The 24,376-nt window shown below is 33.8% G+C and overlaps 1 protein-coding gene across 1 annotated transcript in view; it reads left to right on the top strand.

Moving 5' to 3' along the window:
* Positions 1-7,096, top strand: part of RAB7B (RAB7B, member RAS oncogene family) — a 302,865-nt gene extending 295,769 nt beyond the window's left edge. The window contains exon 6 of the mRNA XM_044076843.1: positions 6,020-7,096. Within this exon, the coding sequence (XP_043932778.1) occupies positions 6,020-6,031 (12 nt within the window). The 3' untranslated portion in view covers positions 6,032-7,096. The remainder of the gene's footprint in view (positions 1-6,019) is intronic.
* Positions 7,097-24,376: the final 17,280 nt, after the last annotated feature.

Here is a 24,376-nt window from a genome sequence, read left to right as displayed (position 1 = left end):
TGTGTATATATATATATATATATATATATGTATATATATATATATATATATATATATATATATATATATATATATATATACACTGATGTGAAAGATTTGGTCCAGGAAACAATCTTGCAGTATACACAGTTACTACAGTTATTACTGCCAACACTTACATTTCTACTAGCATGTTCCTTATCTGAATCCATTTTTTTTTTTGAACCAAGAAAGATATTCCCCAATATTTTTACCCCTACGGTAACCAAAATGAAAAAAAAAAATAATAAGTTCTTGTTGAAAGCTAAAAATCAAGGTTTAATTATTGAATCTTTAGTAGAACAGCTGTTGGTGAAGGATCCCAAACCACAAAGATTTTTACATCTTACTGAAAATATATAAGTCTGCAACCAATCCACCTGGGAGATCTATTGTATGAGGACATGATTCGTTAATGGAACCATTGTCCATATACTCAGAAAATCAATTAAAACATTTGCTGGGTTTGGTAAGAGCACATTTAAGAGACTCTACGGAAATTCACGGATGAGTTGCAGGTCCCCAATAATTCCTTTTTATGTCTTCTCGATGTACAATCTTTGTATACGAGCATACCCCATGAAGGTGGAAAGTTAGGTGTCAGATACTGGCTTTTAATCTCAGGTTTATATTCAGAGGAACATTCTGAATATCTATTAAAACTAATAAAGATAGTTCTTGAACATAATGTTTTCTATTTTGGTACTGACTGTTATCTGCAAACAAAGGGGGTTGCAATGGGTACACCTTTTGCTCCCATTATGCTGACCTTTTCATTGGGTATGGAAGAGGGTTTGGTATATAATGATACAAACCATTTCAAAATTAGTTGATTATGTGGCACCACTTCTTAGATGATTGTTGGTGTGTTTAGTCAGGCACAATGGAGGCAAGCATTTTGTTATATATATGAACTCTAATGATTTTGGCTTAATGTTTATAGGGAGAAGAGATTTATTTAATACAGATTTCCTTTACATCAACATTATGAAGTTGATTGACGGTACAATGGTAATGAACCTATACAGAAAACAATTTACAAAGAATGCTATTAGACGCTAGTAGTTGCCATCCAAGACATATTGTTATGAACATCCCTAAAGCACAATTTTTATGTTTAAGATGTATAATGTGTCTTTAGTGAAACAAGCAAGAAGTATAGCTTCAAATACTAAAAGGGATGTTTTATTAACTGCTAGAAATGAGAGTAACATTCAAACTCAAACATCAGTGCTTTGTTTTATTACTACCTACGGTACGAATACAATTAAGGTTAGAGAAGTGGTTGACAAAGAATGGCACTTACTGAAAATGGATGTGTTTTTTGACCAATGTTTGGATGATCATATATCATGCATCTCAAACTCATAGCACATTAAATCTGGAGAAAGCCAAAAATAATGGGGGGACAAAGTCCCAAAACTAAGGACAAATTTTAAATTATTGCTCTTTTAAACTTAGAAAGTTGCTGACTTGTGTTATCATACATTTTTTGAAGGATATGAAATCTAAAACTCAAATGTCTGTTGTTGTTAAATAACGTCAGTCCCCAGTGATGTGCTAGAAAGTCACAAGTTTTATGAGGTATAGGACACAAAAATATGAGGTAAAAATCTGGACATTCTGCAAAAATCTGGACAGTTAAGAAGTATGATATATATACACACATATATATATATATATATATATATATATATATATATATATATTAATTACACTGATTCTAATAAATGCAGGATAAAAAGAAAACCCACTGGAGCCTCCACAACCAGTTAAAACTAAAAATGTGGTGCATTTAACTAAGTGCATATAATGCCAAGCATTCTATGTTGGGAAGACTAACGGAATGTTAAAACAACATATATCGCAACATATGAGTGACATCAGATTATGTTAGAGAAGTAATGCTCTATATCAACATATTGAAATAAAAGAACATAAATTTCAGTTTATGGTGTTATACATTCAACAGGTGAGCATGGGGGGGTGGGTGAGGTTGTACACAGTACTGAATTAGCTGAGTTAAGATGGATAGCTGAATTGCAAGCTAACCATACACCTGGGTTAAATGCTTGTATGCCTTTAAAACCCTTATTGAAGGGGCATAGATTCTGCTATTGTCGATTTTTGCTTCTTCCTTGGCTTCTTTGGATTTTAAATTTTAATAAACGTGTTACTTATTAACCTGTTAATAGTGAGGATAATGCTTATGAAAAGAGTTTTGCAATAAGAACATCAGTTGACAGTTGGAGGATCAAAACATTGTGCGTAACAACTGGAAAAGTATTCTGTGGAATCAGGATTTGTTAATTTGCTGATAGGCCTACTTTAGTCAAAAAGAAACAAAAGAATTTCAAACAGCTGTTAAATTAAATGAAAAATGGTCATAGTGCATTTATTTATTTTATTTATTTTATTTTACATTTGTTGACTGTGTTAGTCCATCTGAGCTGATAGCCCTTTTTCAGCAGAGACCCGGAGAGAAAAGCTCCACAAATTTACATAGAAATCAAAACTTTAGCATTTGTAAGTTCCATTTTTTAAGTTCCACAAATTTACAAAAAAATCAACAGCATTAGCATTTTTAAGTTAGAAACAGTAGAGCATTAAGACTATTTACAGAGTTATAGTTGACATTACACTTAGGATATGCACAAGAAAGAGTATGCAGATTTATCATACAGTATACAAAGTTAAAAATACAGTCAAGGTCTTGCCTGTTAGAAAAGAGGCTGTATAAAGTACAGAATAATTAGTTAATACGTCAAACAGAGCTAACACTAAACAAAAATGAAACCAGTAAAAGGCAGAAAAGTAAGATTACAATCGGTGAGGGACAGTTTATGGAGGATGAGTACAGTGGTAAGACCAGAGACTTTTAAGATATTCTTTGGTGGCTGTTTTGAATTCATTGAGTTGATTAAGTGATCTCATTTCCAATGGGAACTTGTTCCAAGAGATGGTAGGGTGGTAGCTATAGAGGTTTTGACCAATTTTGCTCTTAGGTTTATTTTTAGTAGGTTCTAGTTTGAGCTTCTGAGAGTTCTAGAGGAAGTGTAGAAGGAGATTAGAGGAGACAGGTTGAGACAGATGTTTGAGTGGGACAGGATAGAGTGGAGAATTTGAAGCTGAGAGAGGAGAAGCTGGTGGGGTAATTCCAGACAGTTCAAGTGTTTTAGTGAGAGGCAATGATGAGACGTGTAGCTCTGATTTGCAGCGAATCTGGTCACTTTGTTATAGGCATTCTTCAGCTTAGTTAGGAGAGATGTTTGGAGGTTGTAGAGGATTTGAGAGCTGTATAGTAAGCTTAGTAGGCGATAGGTATGAGACAGGGAGATTTTAGCTGTGTCTGATAGGAACTTTTTATTTTTATATAAGAGACCAAGTTTTTGATGGGTTTTCTTTATACAATTGTTAACATGTAAATTAAATTTCAGTTGGTGGTCATCTATTATGACTCCTGAGAAGTTTTGTGTTGGGTTCAACTATTATTGGTGTTTTATTTAGAGAGTGGATAGCAAAAGTGAATTTAAGGTTGTGTAGGTTTTTGGGAAGAAAAAGTAAGAGTTTTTTTTTTTTTTTAAGGATTTAGAATTAGCTGTTTTTTAGAGGGCCAGGACTCAACAGATTTGAAGGATTTTTGGGTAATACAATGTAGGTCAGTGGGTTTGTCCGCAATGGAGATGACTGTAGAGTCAACAACATATTGGATGAGGGTTGACTGAGGGCAGGAGGTGAAGAGTTAATTAGTAAAAATATTGAAGAGTAGGGGACCAAGAATAGATCCTTTGGGAACATACATTTTGATAGGGAGAGGAGGAGAGAGAAAGAGAGAGAGCAAGGAGCCACTTTACTGATTGAAGTCAGTCTGTAAGGTAGCTAGAAAACCAGTCAATGGTAGAGGTGGAGAAATTAAGGTTAGTGAGTTTGTCCTGAACAGAGGGGTGGGAGACTGTATCAAATGTTTTAGATAGATCTAGAAATAAGCATGACACTAGTTTATTTCTATACTATTCTATTGTTTCTAATAAACCATCTGAAACTTATCCATGTGGATCTTGCAGTTAGAAAAGTTTTATAGACAGTAGATCCTTATTAAATTTGACATATATCAAAAGATTTGCACCTGTTACCATTCTTGAATTATATACACAGACAAAACGATTAGCTGTGTGAGTAAAACCATGTCGAATCTGTAACAGAGAATATAGGAACACAGGTTATTGTATTAAAAAGAAAGATAATAGCAATGATTTGTTCTGACATAGACAGGAATGCCCTAACTTTGATAACTCCATATTTGTTGTGATATATTACACTGGGTCATCAGATAGTACAGCTGCAGCGTTGTAGAGAATATGGCAGATGGACAGATTCATCCTTTCCCGTATTCAGGCAAAGAAGAATAATTCCTTCTTCATAACTTAATGCAGTTTGATTTTGTCAAAAGTAGATATGTATACTTAACATCATACTTTTTTTAGGGCCTATATTATAACATCGAAATCTACAAAGATCGAATGTTATAATATCAAACCCTAAACACCGAAATCCGCAAACATCAAACAGTCAGAATAGCGATTTTTTTTCCCAGGAAAAAAAATCGCTATTTCGAAAAACATACACACAACACAAACACACACAAAAAACAGCAATCCACACACATACACTTAAAATCCTACACTTAAACCTAAAGTAAACTTTACATACACTACTAGCTATCCACTTACCTTAACCCAACCCTAACCCAAAGGTCCGTCACTATCGCACACTCACCTCACCCGTGCCCTAACCCTAACTCACCTAACCCGCCCCCTAACCCTAACCTACACACAACCGCACACTTACCTGACTGGCGCCCTAACCCTAACACACCTAACCTGCCCCCAACCCTAACCTATACACATTCGCACACTTACCTGACCCGCGCCCTAACCCTAACTCACCTAATCCGCCCCCTAACCGACACACAATCGCACACTTACCTGAACCCGACCCATAACATTCCAACATATCGAACACTGAAAACAGCGAAGCCACAGCAATGGCCCACCAAATTCTTTCCCTGGGAAAAATTTGGTGTCCTGCACCTTTGCTGTTTTCAGCATTCGACAAAACTGGTTCGATATTATAATATTTGAACTTTATAAAATTTGATGTTATAATATAGACCCCTTTTTTTACATACAAAAAAGAGTTGCCATTCCTATTGTTTGATCTATTTTGTAATATGCAGGTACGTCCATCCCTCTTTGTAGAGCATACTCCCATCTTGGCCTCTATTGCCACATCGATTTTTTTTTTCTTTGCATAGCATTAACAAGCTTAGACTTACCTGGTTTTTGATAGATTTTGATGCCTCAGTAATGGATGTTTTACTTTAGATTAATTACACTGATTCCTATATGCTGTCTGCTTCAGATAACCTAACTCACAGAGACGTGAGACATATGATTTTTGCTCTCCTAGAAGCTAGCATGTTGCTTTTACACAACAGCTTACTGGCACCATGGGCCCCCTCTAAATACATAACTCAGCAGACTCTGAATGACATTGCATATAAATGCACTTAACTTAGTCATTCTGAAATGATTATAAGCACTGGCATTTCTCCACTTCTTAGTAAACTTGTTTCCTTGTACTTATAAATATTTAATTTATTATACAACATATTTCGTATAGATGTTTTTGTGTGTGCACGTGCATGAACATGCATTTCTATGTATAAATGTCTGTATGTGAAATATTTCTCCTTTTAATGTTATTTAACTTACAAAATAAATTTAAAAAGCAAAAGGGAACAGGAGTTAAAAACATACAGCAAATCTGCAAATATTGGAAATTAAACCAGAATTCAGTTCCTCATGCCTGCTTAATTTGTTGCATTAAAAACTTAAAAGGAATATTATCCATGTAATTCAAAGCTGATTTTTTATCTGCTACTAACAAAACTTCCCACTATAACACTCTAATTGTGTATAATTGTTTCTTTTATCACCAGAGTTTTATCTAGTGGGTCATTGCAGAGTGGGAGACAAGAAAATGAATAATTGTGTATAGTTCCTGCAACTCACTGTCACTTTTGTGATGCACCCACCCATATCCAACAGCTGTTGTAATGCTGCATGAGAAGACACTGCAAGCATGTAAGTCTGAATCTCATACCATCCGGAACTGTAACAGACATTCCAACAACTGGTTACACAGTATGTATTTACTGGAATAAAGTTTGAAATACAGCAAAATTCAGAGGCAAAACATCACAAAAATACAAAATAAATTTAACAGGCACGTACAGTTATTGTTCAGAGTGTTGTGTCTTGAAGATACAAAGCAGCAGTGGTCCTGCACTGTAAGCATTTACAAGAAACTTGGCATGCCTCTTGAATCTGAATGTGTTTTCTACATGTGAAGGTTTTGTACATGCAATATGTCCCACAAATGGGTACAGATATCATTTGTAAGCTTGAGTTGTTTTGAAAAGGCTGTTACTACTCCTTAGATGTTTTATGTCTTTGAATTTAAACATGCAGCTTTTTCTACACTTTTTGAAATCAGAGTACCATTTTTTGTAGAATTGTGCTAAGCACTCATTGTCTTTTCTAAAGGGAGAAAACTAGCTGTTCATATAACAGTACTTAGGTGTAAATTGTTTTACAAAACAAAGAACTAAGGTTTGCACAATTCACAAAAGTAAGACACACTGTTTCATATTATTACATGATAAAAGCACAAAAACGGAGTTCAAAAGACAAAGAAAGCCCACAGCAGCGATAACCACAGCAATGAAAGCAGTAAATGCAATAAAACAAATTCCTTAGGGTCACCAGAGGCAGCTCTGTCTTCAACAGAGTAAATCACAATCAAAGAGATGAGATGCCACCATACCAAAGGTTTATTGTTAAAACACTAAAAATAATGAAAGGTAAAATCCTGGATGAGCGCTTTCAGCCTTTTCAGACCTTCTTCAGATCGTCTTTTTGATTCTGATTGCAGTAAATGCAGGGAGATGATATCACAAAAATTAAATCTGGCTTAGAAAATTGTTTCTATTGCAACTGATTATAAGATGTTTTTTATTATGTAGCTTTTTAATCATCTGCTGTTTTAAGTGATTTTAATGCTTATTTAAATGGTATGTTTGTTTTTTCCACAGTTCTGATAAAGTTCTGTACTTTATAAAGCAAAAGAACTAACCTAATAAAATGTTTTCATATTTAAGATGCCTTTTTGTGTTTACACCTTGAAGGGCATAGAACTGTCCTGGCTGTGTTCACATTGCCAGTATAAATATAGTTACCCAAGGACCCAAAAAACATGACTGCAAATTCAAATTTATCAAGTTGTGAACAATGTCTGGTCTAATATATAGTTTATTTCTAGGCACCTAGATAACATCTTAAATCCCCTGGTTCTGATTATATCATCTTATATTAAAGAGCTGTAAGATTTTTTTAGACTCCCATAGTCAATATAAGATTTGGGACAATGAACAATTTCTGGTTACATTTGACATTCAATCATTCTGCACATCCATCTCACAAACAGAGGATAGCACATGCTTTTGTTAAGCTCTCATACAATATTGAGAACAGCAGCAAGGTGCAAGAGTGGAAAACTCCACCAATAAATGTAAAAACAACCACTCTGTAGCCGAATTCCTACAACCTGGATAGAAAATGTTTTATTCAAAACCTTTAAAATGTCCAAGTATAAAAACAATATAATCCAATACAAATCCAAATAGGTAAAGCACTTTCATCATCAGACTTCGTCAGAACATTTTACCATTGCTTTCTTACAGTTTTATACAGGAAGCTGTCGCCATTAATCAACTTTAATTAATTCTTAAAGTGAAAGTGCCTAGCTGTAGTAACATTCAAACAATAAAGTATACCTTAGAGGAAAAAAATATGACTTTTCTTAAAAGGAAGTAAAAATTGAGGAAAGAATTATAAAATATATATAATAATAATAAAATACAAGCTTTTAAAGTTTAGATGCCCTAAACTTTAATTCAGGTTTAATACTTATATGTTCATTAATACCTGGGGGCTTCAGTAGCGTTTAATTTAAATTGCCACCTTGCCTCTGCCCTAAGCAGTTTGTTGGTCCAAACCCCACCCGTAATGTTCTTACTAACTACTTCAAGGATACCAAATTGAAAAGAGTGTGAAGGGTTCATACTAATATGCTTAAAAAGTGCATTTTTCTCATCCTTTTTTGTAATACTATAACAGTGTTCATAAATCCTTCTGTTCAGTCTCCTTTCCGTCTTCCCTACATAAAAATGTCCACAGTCTTTACATATAGCAAGGTAAACCAAATGTTCTTTTTTTTTAAAACAAGTTTATTTTTTTAACATACAAAATAAATATCATAACAATTTTATACAAGCAATTAAAATAGAAATAGTTATAACATTCAATAAAATAACCAAAGTATTTACAAAGACATCCACTACAAATCAAATCAATTGATTAAACTATAATGTCATGCTATTGAGACTAAGATTTTTTAACAGGTTTTGTAAAGTATCCCATATAATATAATAAGATGTTTTTCTAGTAGTTCTTGATTTTATTATCATCAATTCCATATGACACACTTCAGTCATAACATTTTTAAATTCATTAAATGAAGGAGGGTATCTGAAATCCAATTTCTGGTTATTATTTTTCTAGCCACTGCTAGAATAGACCATAATAAGGGAAGTTTAACTTTTAACACTTTTAGGAACAGGTGTGTTAAATAATATAAGTGATTTAGAAACAATGAAATTATCTGTGAAAAGGGCCTGCAAAAAATCATTGATTAACTTCCAATATTCCTTCAATTTTATACAGTCATAAAACATATGTGCCCAATCAGCATTTATTTCTACATTACATCTTTTACATAAGTTGTCTTTATTATTTATTTTATTCATCATTAAAGGTGTATAGAAGGATCTATGTAAAATATTCCAAGTAAAAAGTCTCCAGTTAGTGGAAGAAGTAGTTTTATAAGCAGATTCCAATATATATTGTTTATCTTGTTGTTTTGGTGATTCACCATTAATGGAAATGAAATAATTCCAATAGGTATCTGAACTGTAATGAGTTTCTTCTCTGATAATTTTATGTATGTATGAGAGCTTACCTTTATCAGAAACTCTATGTTGTAAATTTAATATCAAGTAATCAATCAGTATTGGAACAGATTCTTTAACTGTTAAAGACATTAAATCAATTTTATTAATAAGATGTTGTCGAAAAGTCTGAATTTCTAACCAACATGTTTCCCTCAAATCAAATTCTTGCTTTAAGAAGTCTAAATTTTTTACTTTATTATCAGACAGCAACTGATACCAATACTTTAGATCATTCTCTGTGACTAAAAGAGTTCTTTCAGAGGTGGTTGACAAAAGCATACCTTGTGTATACATTATAGGGAATAGAATAAAATTCCATTCCTTATACTTAGGATGCATGAATATAAAATTACGATAACTGATAATAATATTTAATGGGTAACTAACTACATATTTTGGTGTAATGGATGAAGTACAAAATTCTTTTAGTAACCATAACATGGGGTTATTTACAATAATATTTTTATGTATTAAAGAGATTTTCATGAAGTGAATGCTAATTAGTTCCCAGTAATCTTTCCATCTTGCAACATATGACTGATCTATTAACAAAGTAATAACTTTTATAATAGAAGAGATAGTATATAAATTAAAGTCTGGAAATGAAATGCCCCCTTGAGACCAGCTATTAATATGTTTCTTTAATGCAATCCTAGATCTATTAGGTGCCCATAAGAAATTTAACATTAGTGAATTCAATTTCTTAATAATTATTTTTGTAGGTGGGAGTATTATTGATTGTATTAAGTATAATATCTTAGGGAATACTATCATTTTAATAATTGTGAGTCTCTCTTCCATGGTAAAAACATATTGTTCCAGCTATTGAAAAGATTTTGTATATTAAGAAGACAGGTACTATAATTATTATGTATAATAGATTTGATATCTTTAGTTAATATTATACCTAAGTAAGTTATCTGACCTGAGTTGGGTATATATTTGTTAAAATCATTAATGAGGACATTTTTTGTGTGTATATTGGTAATATTTTAGTTTTTCTTCATTGAATATTAAACCAGAGATATTTTTAAAATCCATCATTTTATCAAATAAGGACTGCATAGAAGAGTTAGATCCAGCTGATGTAATTAGAACATCATCTGCAAAAAGTTGAATTTTAGATATTGTATTTTCATCTATATCAAATCCTTCTATATCAGTACTGTTTCTGATCAAATTAGCCCAAGGCCCCATTATTAAAGTAAATAATAGTGGAGAGAGTGGACACCCTTGTTTTGTACCTTTAAAATGGGTATTTTTGTGAGACATATGTTCCTATCTTAATGTAAGCCAATGCTCCTTTATATAGATGTTCAATTAGATTTACAAATGCATCTGAGAAGTTTGTGCACTTCAGTAAGATAAACAAGTAGTCCCAACTTACTGAATCAAATGCTGAACTTATATCGAGACTAATAAGTGTTAAATCTTTCTTTTTCCTATTTGCAAAATCAATTAACGTTAAAGTTCTCCTTATATTATCAAAAGTATTTCTATTTACAATAAAGCCTGTCTGGTCTATATCTATAATGCCTGGGATGATTGTCTTTAATCTATCAGCAAAAATACTCATAAACATTTTATAGTCAACATTAAGTAATGAAATAGGTCTATATGAAGTGCATCTGGTTGGGTCTTTATTGGGTTTTAAAATTGGTGAAATAAATGTGCATTGCCAAGATGGGGGAGTTGTTAACTCATTTGGGGCCAAAATAAAAACCTAATGTATTAATGAGTAAGCACTTTTGGGTAGAATTTTATAGATCTCTGGTATAATACCATCATTACCTGGTGCTTTGTTTGATTTAAGCTTGTTTATTTGTGTAATAACCTCTGTATATGAAATATTTTTATCCATTAGTTTAATCTGTTGTTTATTAAGTTTTTTGTTCATGTTTGTAGTTATAAATTTCTTTATTTTATCTTTAGGCTCCATGTTAATGTTATTATGATTAATTTTATGAAAGTGATTTCTAAATTCATCTAATATTTCTGGTAAACTAGAAACATTCTTCTTTTTCCTTGGAGAAAATTTCTTTGATATGATTTTGTTTATTCACCCTTTTTGTTTTATTTTTAAGTCTATGTAAGTATTTGGGACTTATTGAGTAAGACAAAAACTTATATTTCTTTAATGTTATTTTAACTTTATGAGTTAAAATTTCTTTGTATTTCTCATTTAATTTATTTATTTCTTCAATGACTTTTTTGTCCATAATATTTTCTTTATTATTATGTTTGTATGAGTCTAATTTGCTTTGAATATCTAGTAATTCCTTGTCCCAAGATTTCCTTTTATTATTATACCATCTGATACTTTGTCCATATAAATATGATTTTAAAGCATCCCAAACATAAACAATGGAGACTTCAGGTGTATTGTTTAAGTCTAAAAATGTTGCACTTCTGAAAGTATATAATCTTTATAGTCTTTTAGTTGAGTTAAGTATGCTGGTATCCTTTTGATCTGAACATTGTAAGTACTTTTTATCATAAACTCAAAGACAATTGAATTATGATCTGCTATAGGACACAAAATGATTTTAGAATTAATTAAGTCTGTAACCATCTGGTTAGAAATAAAGACTCTATCTATTTTTGAATAAGTTTTATATCTGTTAGAAAAAAAGTGTATGGTAATGATTTTGAATCTATCTGATTATTACTATCATTCAAATGATATTAACAAAATCCTTTAAATGTTTTGCATTATATGTAATTTTCCTTTTTCCTATAGTAGTAGTATCTTTTTCATGTAGGATACAATTAAAGTCACCTGCTAAAATAATATCTCCTATAGAAAATTATATGATCTTATTGAGATGGTGTTTCACTGTATTAATGCCAATTCCTGGTATCCAATATACATTGATTAATGTATATGTCTTTCCATTAATCTGTATTGTAACCATACAAAACATTCCTTTATCATCTTTATAAGACTTAATAGTTTTAGGTATGGGCATGCTTTTATTCCATAAAATAGCCACTCCTCTTTTTTTCTGAGTGTGTTCTGAACTAACCAAGACTGTATATTTATTAGTGGCTAATTTATCAATATCCTTTTCAGGAGATGTGTTTCTTGAAGGAATACTAAGTTGGCCCTATGCAAATTAATGTATCTCATTAAACTTGCCCTTTTACATGGGTTATTCAGTCCATTAATGTTTAAAGAAATTCCTTTTAGGGAAATCATTTAGCTTTTATAAACATATAAAACATATAATCAGAATAACAATTAACAAAATAAATGATATTATACCTCCTCCTTTAGGTGTACCATTAATTATAGCTGTATTTATTGAAAATCTTATGGGATTTTGTATAAGCTTCACTTTTATTTGTAGTGACAATAAGTTTATAAAATGTGTTGTGGTTGTCAGAACTATATACAAACAACAATAAACAGGTGAAAATAATATTAGGATTAAACATTGCACCCAGCCTGGAGTTAAGAACTCCAACTTTGAGTAGCACATACCACTCAAGTTATCCCCCTATCCTAAGCAGCAGTACCTCAGCTGCCACCATATCAATTCAATACTATTATTAACTAAAGTTAACCTCATTTAATTAGATTATCTAGTAAGACAAAGCTAAACAATTTATAAATCAGCTTCATATAAACAAATAAGAACATTTAGAAACAGCTCATATTACTATGTACATCTATTTTGTAAAATACACTCATAATCAAAATAGCATTCTAATAAACTTGATAATGGGAACCGAGAAGAGAGAAGGAGAGAGAAAGGAAGAGAGAGAGAGGAAAAAAAAAAAAAAAGAGGAGCATATCTATATATTAGTTTATTAAAAGTTTGTAAAAATAAGTTCTTATGTTCATTTGGATTCAATAACTTAGGCTATAATGGTTCAGACATTAAATATATTAGGGTATTCCTACTTTCTGCCATAGAAATGCAGTTAACAGTTTTAAAAACTTTAAATTACTTGCACCAAAGCTTTCTTCTCATACTTATTATTGCCAGTAAATAAAATATTTATACTCATACATATGTTTACAAGTCATACTGCACAGCAATGATAATTTCTAGTTATACATAAATCATTGTGATGAAAGCCATCTGTATTTTATATATCTGAACTGCAGCTTTAAAATATGTCACATGACAGTTTCTTCTAAAATATAGACATGATGATACTTGTGCTTGTCAGTTAGTTAAGGCAAATGATTTATAACATTATATATGTTTAAATCATAAGTATTTATATACATTAATATGCTGCAGTCATGTAAGCTTTCAAAAACGTGTATATGTGTTTTACCTTCTATGCCTTCTAAAATATCTCACTTGCTTACTATGGCATACTGAATCATTTAAAATCATTATAACTTTCATATTTTATAAATTACATCTTAAATAAGTAAGTTGTTATAAAGAATAACTCACATTTAGATGTCATAAAGTTTGTTTTTCATCACAAAGTCGCATTTACAGCAGTTCTACTTCCTGGAACAGTGTTCTTCTTAAATCTGCAATGTGTCAGTGTGAAATCAGGGGTCAAAGTTCAAAATGACTGCATTCAGCTTCTCTGCATGTATTCTGAGTGTTGAAGCTTTTAAAACAACTCGAGGACACTATTCACGAGGTAACCCACATCCCAAATTGTGTCCCTTAACATTCTGGTGGGAATTTTAGTAAATACAAGTGACTGACATTCATTTAGTAATACAAATGAAACTAAACAGTGCAAAACCTTCGTGAAGTATTTTATAAGTCATTACAGTTTCTATGACAGTGAAACCAAGCCTACAGTTATTTAACATATTATATAACTTATTTTATATGCCCCATTTCATTTTCTCATACAAATCTTATTATATACATATTTCAGTATTATCAGAAGCATATAACTGTACTTATAAGAGAGAAAGAGAGAGAGAGAAAAAAAAGAGAGAGAGAGAAGAAAGAAAAAAAAGGAAGCTACAAAGAGTATCTACAAAGAAATATTACTTGCTGTTTGTATTAATAAAGTTAAACATGGAACATATTACTTACAACTATTTTAGTTCTAATTATTTGCAATTATATCATGACATATTATTTGTAATCATGTATAAGCAATAAAGTCATGATATAATATTTAGCAACAGTGTTTAAACAGCATATATAGTTTTAAAGAACTAATAAGTTATTATTTCACTTTTTCCATATTTTACATCATACTTCTCTCCTGCCCTCCCCACCCCTCACTAAATGCATAGTTTATAAAGAATGCCATTATTTAAAACAAGAAGAGAAAGAAAATGTATCAAATTACTAACCTTAGGTCTCTTTATCACAAAGAGAAACAAGTTGATTGATAGCATGTTATTTGTTCCTCAGAGTTTGACTATTTATGAAACAAAACAGTTCTTTGCACACAAAAATAACTTTGAATAAATCTTTAAAATATTTTTGGCTTTCTGAAGATGCAGTAACAGTATATGAAGAGAGTAAGAGAGAAGAAAAGAAAGATAAAAATATAGAACATGTCATTTGTTTTTAGTCTTTTTGCTTCTCTGAAGTCTTCCAAGAAGTTCCTGTTGCCATCCTCTTTAATGAAGGACTTGCCCATTCCATATCTTCTATTTTATCTAATATCTTATTTTTTTAATATACAGCAAAGCAGAGTCCAAGTCTTCAAAATTCTAGGGCCATCAGGTAAAAGATTTTTAGTTTGGCAGGAAATAAAAGGTAAGTTTTGAACTGTGCTTTCTTAAGCTCTCTTATTAATGGCAAAAAACTTTTCTTTTAGTTATTACCAAGGAAGAATAGTCATTAACAAAACGCACAGTTGCCTCATTAATTTTAATAGGTGCTTTAGCCCATGCAGATTTTAATACCATCTCCTTGTCATAAGATGATAAAATCTTACTATAACTGATCTAGGATACTTTTTGTTAGAGTTAAAATTAGATAAGGACCTATGGGCTCTTTCAATACCAAAAGAAAATGCTTCTGACAAGTCTAAAGTTTTGGGAAGCCAAGTATTTAAAAAGGAAGTAATGTTGTTACCTTCTATATTTTCTGGCAGTCCAAAAATCCTAATATTATTGCATCTAGATCTGTTTTCCAGGTCATCAAGTTTGGATTGTAGGTGTGTGTTCTGCTTCAGCAAAAACTCAATGTTAATTTCTTCTTCCTGGATTCTGTTCTCCATATCATTAACAGTCTCTTCTATGCCTGTAATCTGAGCCTTCTGTTGTTGCAAGTCTTGATGTAACAAATCCATTTGTTTTGTAGTTTTTTCTATGAAGTTATCAATTTTAGTATCCAGTTCATAGGTTCATAGGTTCGTACTAGGCTATCTGCCCAAGGGCATTTATAAGCCTAGCCCAGAGTTTTTGTGGCTTTCGCCACCCCTTTAGTTTGAAGAAAACTATGCCCATTGTTTTGCTATGCCTCTGTCAAGCAGAGACACTGAGGTAATCCCTGGGGTATATCTGCGATCTCCCATCCATTGGTCAAGATTTCTCTTGAACATGGCCAGCGAGGTGCTCTGCCTCACATGTACCGGGATTTTGTTCCACAGCATAGGGAGTCTTTGGGTGATGAATCTGTCCCTCCAGCATGTCCTATTAATGACCGTGTCAAGGTTTAAGTCTCCCACCCTTGTAGTTCTGAGCGATCTAGATTTTTTGAGGTGAAGCATGTTCATCAAATCTGGGTTTGACATGGCCTTGTATGTCAGGCACAGGTCATCTCTGAGCAGGCGGTAAGCGACTGAATAGAGCTGAAGTTCTTTCAGTCGTGCAGCATAAGACATATTTTTGAGACCCTTTATCCTTTTGCTGAGGAACTTTTGGGGCCTTTCCAGCTGCTGCAGGTGTCGGGTCAGATACATTCCGAATGGAGCATTGTACTCAATCGTTGGTCTGATGAGTGATGAGTACAGGGGGACGATGACCTCCCTTGCTCTAGATGTGAATCCCTTCATGATCAGGTGGGCAATGTAGAAGGTCTTCCTAACTACTTTAGCAACGTGAGTGTCAAACGATAGGTTACTGTCAACCTGAGTCCCCAGATCTCTGATAACTTCTTCTGTGCTCAGTGGATTGCCACCTATATGGTAGCTAGGGTAACCTTGTTTTTCCGAAGGGTATGACTATGCATTTCTTGGTGTTTAACTTTAGGCCATGGCTCTGGCACCAGTTATCCATTTCTGTGAGACCCTTCTGAAGGATATCTGTGTCAGATGTGTTTCGACTATGGCCCAGTTTGCAGTCATCTGCAAACTTTGTCAGCCATAACCCTCCTGTGTTTGCTTGTACTTCAGAAAAGTAGATGCTGAACAAGAGTGGGCCCAGGACTGAGCCCTGTGGGACCCCACTTGTGACAGGCTTTGAGTCTGACATGGCGCCAGCAACTCTGACCCTGTGGGTTCTGTCACTTAGCCAGTTTGCAACCCATCTTGTGATGTATGGGTTTTACATTTAAGCTGATGAGTTTTTCAACGATACCTGAGTGGGGTATTGTGTCAAAAGCCTTTGCCAGGTCGAGGTAGGCTGTATGGACTGCCTTTCCCTCATCAATGGCCTTGGTGACTGTTTGAAAAAGTCGACCAAGTTTAAAAGGCATGATCTGCCTTTGACAAAGCCAAACTGGGTTGGATCCAAAGTCTGCAAGTTCCCTATGTCTTTATTTATGAGTTCCATTATGATCCTCTCCATGGCTTTGCAGATCAGGCTTGTCAAGCTGATGGGACGGTAATTTCCAGGGTCGGTGGAGGCACCGCCTTTGTGAAGTGGGACCACATTTGCCGTCGCCACTCCTTGGGTAACGTATCCTGAGGCGAGGCTAAGATTAAACAACTGTCCTAACTATGGGTTTAATTCCTCATTGAGTTTGGAGCACACAGCCAGGGACACCATCGGTCCCATGGATGCTGTGTTTTCCTTAGAGAGCAGTTCTCACCTGGGCGTTAGAGATGTTTGGGGGCTACAATCCTCTGGTATAGATATCTCTCCTTTTGGGAGTTTGCACTGAACCTGTCAGCCAGTATATTGGCAATGTCTGTAGGTTCAGTAATTTTCACATCATTTTGAACTAATTCTGAGCATATCTGGGAGTTTCCTCCCAGGTTTCTACTATAGCTAAAGAAGGCCTTATGATTGTCTTTTGAGTCCTTAGCGATTTTTCTCTCAAAATTTGCCTTGGATGATTTTATGAGAGCTCTTAGTTTTTTACTTATAGTGATCAAAGATGTCTTACCTTTTAAGGATTTTGCTCTATCTTGTAGTAGCTTCCTCCTTTTGTTGTAGAGCTTGTTTATGGCTGGGGTCCACCAGACTGGACGCTTGCCTTTGGTACAAAGAGTCTTTGTTTTGTTTGGGATTGCCTGATCCATGCAGTCCTGTAGGTGCTGGTAGAAGGCGTTTGTAAGTGATTCAACGGTTTGGGTAATGTTTACTGCCGGCTCGGGGGCCTTAAAGGAGACCACACTAGTCTTTAGAAGTGTGACGTCGGCTTTTGAGAAGTTCTTTACTGTGGTCTTTTTTATCTCAGGTGGGGGCGGGATGAGGACCTCCAGTGAGATTAGTTTATGATCTGATCTCACCAGTGAGGGGTATACTTCTGGTGTTGAACATTGTGATCCCATGTTCGTGATGATAAGGTCAAGTATGTTTTCACCTCTTGTGGGGGTGGTGACTAGTTGTTCCATGGCATTTGAGTTTATGAACTCCAGGAATCTTTGGGCTAGAGTGTTTGGGCTTGAGTAGTGATCCCAGTCTATATTAGTTGAAGTCACCTAGTATGATGGTGTTTGGAGATACATTTATCCCCTCCAGTGTTTTCAGGAAGGCTATGTGAGTTTCCTGAGTTTGAGAGGGTGGCCTGTAACATGCTACAAATTGCAGAGCAGTTTTGCCTATGGTTAATTGCACATGGATGGTCTCCGATGCATCGTGCGTTGCCACCAACCTTGAGGTATGGGTGTCCTTGATGAATATGGACACCCCCCCTCCTTTCTTGGTGTTGTCCGGATTTTGGGGCCGGAACGCATGGTATGAGGTAAAACCTGATAGTGCTGGGGTGCTCTCAGGAGCCTTGAACCAGGTTTCAGTCACAGCACAGAAAAATACCATGAAGGCTTAGCAGTAGTCATTGCCCCATAAATTTGCTTGCACCTCAGGAAGATTATAAGGAGATGTTTGTCCATTTTGGTTGTTAGTTGCTGAATAGTAGATATCAGAGACTGAAGCTCTTTCTTGATGCTGGTATCCTGACTGTTTGCCTTACTGGAACTCATTTTGAACAGAGGTCTTGAAAGAGAAATTTCCAAGATGATTTCTGACAGGAAAATTATTGAAATTTTCTTTCTTTTTTAGATATTATTCAAGAAACTGATATTCCAAACGTATTTAGAAAGAAAATTATTTAATTAGTTGATTTTTAAAGTAATTATTTCCTGTCAGTGCAGTTAAGTTGGTGGAGCTGAAGAAATCTGCTGCTATCCTGTGTTCATCCTTGGCCACGCCCCCTTAAACCAAATGTTCTGATGAAGTCTGATGACGAAAGCGCTTGACCTATTTGGATTGCTATTGGATTATATTGTTTTTATACATGAACATTTTAAAGGTTTTGAATAAAACATTTTCTATCCAGGTTGTAGGAATTTGGCTACAGAGTGGTTGTTTTCTCATACAATATTGAGCAATTCTAAACTTAGCATCCTGTGTTGCTTATTGACATTTTTGTTGCCTTAGTTGTTTAAAAAGTTTATCATCCGATAACCATTATCTGAATAAAAATTAGGTTAGCAATTCTAAACCTTAATCCTTTTGTTGCTTTTAAATTTTGACATTATTGTTTTTTACAATGAAATTTCTCCTAATGTTTTTAGATCAGATCCCCAATATTTTCAGTCTGTGGGTTTCAACTACCGAATATAACTGGGATTTGCCTCTTTCTAGACGTCTGAGTATAACAAGACATGGAGGGAAGTGCCATAGGAGTTTGTACAGAACGTGAGATTATAAGAGTCAAAGAAATACATTGCCTAGAGTGCTGAAGTACAGAAATGGAGATCCAAGTTTGAGATGTACAAGTAACTTTCCAGGAGACATGTTTCTGCTTACCATGTCCACACTGATTAAACTATATTCTTAAACAATGAAAAAACTCCATTTATATTGCTTTATTAGTGTCCTGGGTTCTGTTTTTATTAATAACAATAAAGACTAAGGATTTTTTTTCTGGTTTTATACTAGTTTATTATACACTACAACATTTCCCAAAAGATTCTTCTTATAATAAATAAAGTGTATGAACTGTTTTTCTGACCTCACAAAGTGACCATATGATACTGCAATGTCCTTTTTAATACTTTATTTCAACACTACAATATGATAGGTAGTAAAGTTCTTCAGGTTTTTGGAAGGTAATTAGCTTTTAAAATGTGTTACATCCTACAGACCTAGGCTTAAATCTCCAGTCTCCACTTACATGCTGTGTGACTATGTAAAAGCTATTAAACTATGACAAATTCTCACTCCCTGCCTGAAAATCAAATACATTGTCTTACAGTCCAAAAAACAATAAAAAATATTATGGAAGTCATGTACATGGAAGGGGACTGTTGGCCATAGTTGTCAACTTTGTAAGTATTGTAACCACTACAGTGGCCTTGTAATAGCTACTATAGCACCGGGTGTCTTATTTGTTCCAAATTATCTCATCTGCAATTGTAGCCTCCAGATAAACAGTAAGATGACTGATGTCACTTTTGTGGCTTTTGGCAAATGTCAGTAAATTCTAGCTTATTTCTGACTGCAATCATGACAATCTTCTAATAGCCATTATAGCACTTTTCTGATTGGTCGTAAGAAAATTTTCTGGTAGCAACCTAATTAGCCTTCTCCTAGATTATGCATTAGGCAGTCTTACTTCAGTCATTTGAAGCAGATCCCCTTACATTTATTTCTTGTAATCATCACATATGGCAAAATAAGATAAAAACACATGCCTTGCACCTTTTGTATGTGATAGGTAATGACTGATTCTGATAAAGATATGCTAGAAATTATCCACCGATCACAAGGTAACACAATAATGCATTAAGCAATTTGAAGGTGCATACTTGCTATGCCTACAACAATACAATAAACAAACAAACAAAAAAGCCACTGAAAAGGAGTCCAAAAGACAAAGCTACAATACCAGATAGTCAGTTTGCAGATTTGTATATTCTGTAAGATCTAATAACCCTATATTTATCAAAGTATTTGCAAGTTATATTTTTAAGAGGTGAGAGGAATCCTACCATCATTTAATCAATTGTTACAGTGTATGTAAAGTAATAAGAACACATAGTTCATAGAACATAGAATACTACTAGGCTAGCTGCTCTTACGAGCCGTTTTAAGCCTAGCCAATGATCTATTGTGAGGTTCAAACTATGCACCTTGTGTTTGTAAGGTGACATATTTGTTAGCTTTTGCCCTTTATCTACAACTTCTTTTGATACTAAACATATGCTAAGATATTGATTAATGTATGCCTTTAGTACTGAAAATTATAAATAGTGCCCAAGTTGGCTTTTCAAAGGGTAGCTGTATTGCTGATCATGTCCCATCCTTATTTAATTACCCTCAAGGTGTTGGAAATTCCTGTTGGCCTTACCTAGCTATTGCCATTAATTTTGGAAAAGTTTTTGATAATGTAAAGTCATTTTCCCTATGACTTCCTTATGTCTATGGAAAAATATAGTCTTCCTTATGCCCTTTATAAATGCCTGAGTACAGGGCAGATAGCCTAGTATAAACCTATGAACCTATGAACCTAAGTAGTTTTCCCCTTTTCCTCAGAGTAACAGACACAGCTGGCCTCCTTCTCTCCTGTTATACTTAAACTATTAAATTAGAGGCTCAGAGTATAAGCAGTGCCCTAGTAAAATCAAACTAATTGTAGAGGTCTGCCTTATGTTTTTATCCAACCCCCCCAAAAAAAAAAAATCATTACCTTAAAGAAAGTAAAGTAAAATATTTACATAAATATCTGGTTTTGGCTTGTCAGAAGTTGAAGTGTTGCCCATAGTTAAAACAGCTGAAAACTGAGATGGGGGACTAGTATCAGTTTCTTTTTATACAGCAAACATGATTAATTTGATATTCTGAAATAAGTGAATCTGAAATTAGGAAAACCAATAGATTTAATTATTATAAAGTTATTGAATGAACATTTTATAAAAGCTCATGCTTTATACAGTCTTATTTTCTCAGGTTATACAAGATCATTTCCTAAGCTGTGATACTTTTATACTATATACACTGTGTAATCCTACAATCATTTATTTTGTATAAATTAGTCACTGGTGATTTAATTTTCTTTTGTTTTCAGCTAATAATATTTTTATTATATTGTATGTCCCTAGCTGACCTGGAAATGGTCCATCAGTGTTATTCTCCAGTTAAAAAATTCACATACATACAAGAGAAAAAACCCAAAGAATTAACGATGCAGGAACAACTAATAAAACAAAAACATGAAACAACCTGCTCTGAAATACAGCCATAATTTAAAAACTCAGTAAAAATAACACTGCACTTGCGTAAAATCCATCTAGTTTATTATCAATTGGTAAGTGCTTTCTCTAGTGTGACTAGCTTCATCAGACAATAATAAAACACTTCAGTCAAACAATTTTATATACATGACATCATCAATTATAGAACAAACCAATCTATCAATGCATTATGCATCTACGGTCTCACACCAAGGTAGTTTATCTAAAATACACACACTATATCTAGTTGTTAATGCCACAACTTTCTGGCTTTCAATGCCAGTTTTAAAGAAATATGATCATTCAGGCCAGACCCTTAACTTAAAAATCCATTGTAGCTCTGCCCTTTCAATTTCATTCACCAAATCCCCCAAATGTTCACCTAAATTTATATTCTCAGTAATTAAAAACTTAAAATTGTGTCCTTCTCCATACCGCATCATATGTTTTGCTGTGGCACTAGATGCATTACCTCTCTGGGCACAATATAAATGATCCCTAACACACTTACGTAGTCTCTGATTATTTTTTCCAACATAAAAACCAATACATCCTCTGCAATAAGCTAAATACACTAGATGTTTGCTATTACAGTCAGCCTTAGAAAAGAAGTGAATGCCTCTCTGCAAATCAGGGTGATTAAACACACCAGTCTCATCTATATGTTCACAAAAATTACAACTTCTGCATCTTACAGTGCCATATATCTTATTCCCTACTTGTTCTGAAACAGATCTAGTTGGATAACACAACATCTGTTTCAAAGATTTTTTTATTTCTATAGCAAAATCTGAGTTGGTCACCCACTACTTGTGCTACCTGCTCATGTGTTTGTAAAACAACCCAGTGTCTGGCCCCTGTTCTTACCAATATTCATATAACACTGAAGAATAAACTACAATCATGCTATCACAGAATTGCCAAATTTGCAACTGAGGTACCTTACCATATCCACCATTGTGATGCCCTATAAAAACTAAATTGGCTAGAATCCCCTCACTACCTGAATCTAGTGCAACTATCTCTAAAAATAATACACAATCTACAATTCGGATAGCTGCCCTGCCCTGAAATCTACCTTGGTGTCTTACATCCCAACCAGAAGTCTTTGCTCCACTAACAAACTACTCTTACAAGTGTACAAGCCTACCAAAAGAGCCAGACAATGCAGCTACTCTCATGCCATTGAGAAATTATGGAATGGCCTACCACCAAATACTTGTGCCATCAAATCCCTTAAGACCTTCAGCTTAACTTTGAAAGACTATTATTTAAACACACATCTGCCCATGATCCTAAGCATAAATATACCATTTTCACTAATTGCCTAGACCCCTTTTCCCTCTTACCCCCATGACTTCTTACATCATTCTTATATCCCAGTTATTAACATCTTCAGTTAAGTCCTTTACCTATCCTATATCTTTGAAGCTTATAATCTGTACTTCCATCCTCCAATATATCTTCATTTCCTCTTGTACTAAACTTTCTTCTCATTCTATTCTGATCATAAACTTCCACACTTATACTTAGCTACAAACTTCTGGCCCTTTTTCTAGCCATAATACTGCTCAATTATTCTCACCATCCCCATATTACAGTTTTCTTTCAACACAGCTTAAAACAACTTTTCTTCACCATCTACCTTCATCTCTATACTCCTCTAATATATATCTAAACTTCTTTTATTAGTAATGTTTGACTTTTCTCATATTACTCTTTTATCCCTATTACTTAAAAGTCAAAACTTCCTATTTCTAAAACTTACTTCACAGTTTAGTAATCAAACTATATCTGTAACTGGTTTGTCAACTAATACTGTTTCTACTTTATTAAAATGCTAAGGGTTACTCTTTTCTTGATTGACAAATGCTTTTAATTGTATATTTTTGCCAATTATTTTACTTTAATCTATGTATACAAATGGATGTTAAGTCTTTATATTAACGCTGTGTAAACTTCTACTGTCCAAACTACTTTGTACTGTGGAGCTTTTCTCTCTGGGACTCCACTGAAAATGGGTTTCTGACCCAGTCGGACTTTCCCAGTCACCAAATGTCAATAAATAACTAAATAAATAAATATCAAACTGATTTGTACAGGTGTCATACCTCTCAACCTCTTAGAGAAAGACATCTGGACAAAGCCATAAATAATGGGAGGGACAAAGGCACAAAAACAGGAACAATTTTTAAATATTGCTATTACAAACTTAGAAAGTTGATAGAAAACCAGGTTTTGCATTAACATTAATTTTCTGAGGGTATGAAGTCTGAAACTCAAATGTCTGTCATTATTTTATAACTTCAATCTTTAATGATTTGCCATTAATTTTCCAGAAAACCACACTTTTATGGAAAATGGACGAAAAATATAAGGCAAAAATCTGGACATTCTGCAAAAATCTATACAGTTGAGAGGTACGAGTCAGATGCTTGTGTTGAAAATGTATTTGTAAAGTTGCTTGTGTTACAAAAATGTACCAACAGTGGGTCCTGCTGGACAGAAAATAAATATACCTGTATGTCAGACTGTATTGTAACTGTTGAAATAAATGTATTGTAACAGAGGTTACTGGAAGAGAAGAGGTTAAGCTCAGTCCAGCTAACTTTGAAAAATAGTCTGAAATTAAATTACCTGGTTTAGGCCATAAGGATTGTATCTTACAGTTCTGACTGCAGCCACAGATGAAATGTCTGGGAGAAGCCTGGC

Source organism: Protopterus annectens, chromosome 7.part0 (genome assembly GCF_019279795.1).
Source record: "Protopterus annectens isolate FY-2018-M chromosome 7.part0, PAN1.0, whole genome shotgun sequence".
Lineage (NCBI taxonomy): Eukaryota > Metazoa > Chordata > Ceratodontiformes > Protopteridae > Protopterus > Protopterus annectens.
This window is presented reverse-complemented; position numbering and strand designations above follow the sequence as displayed.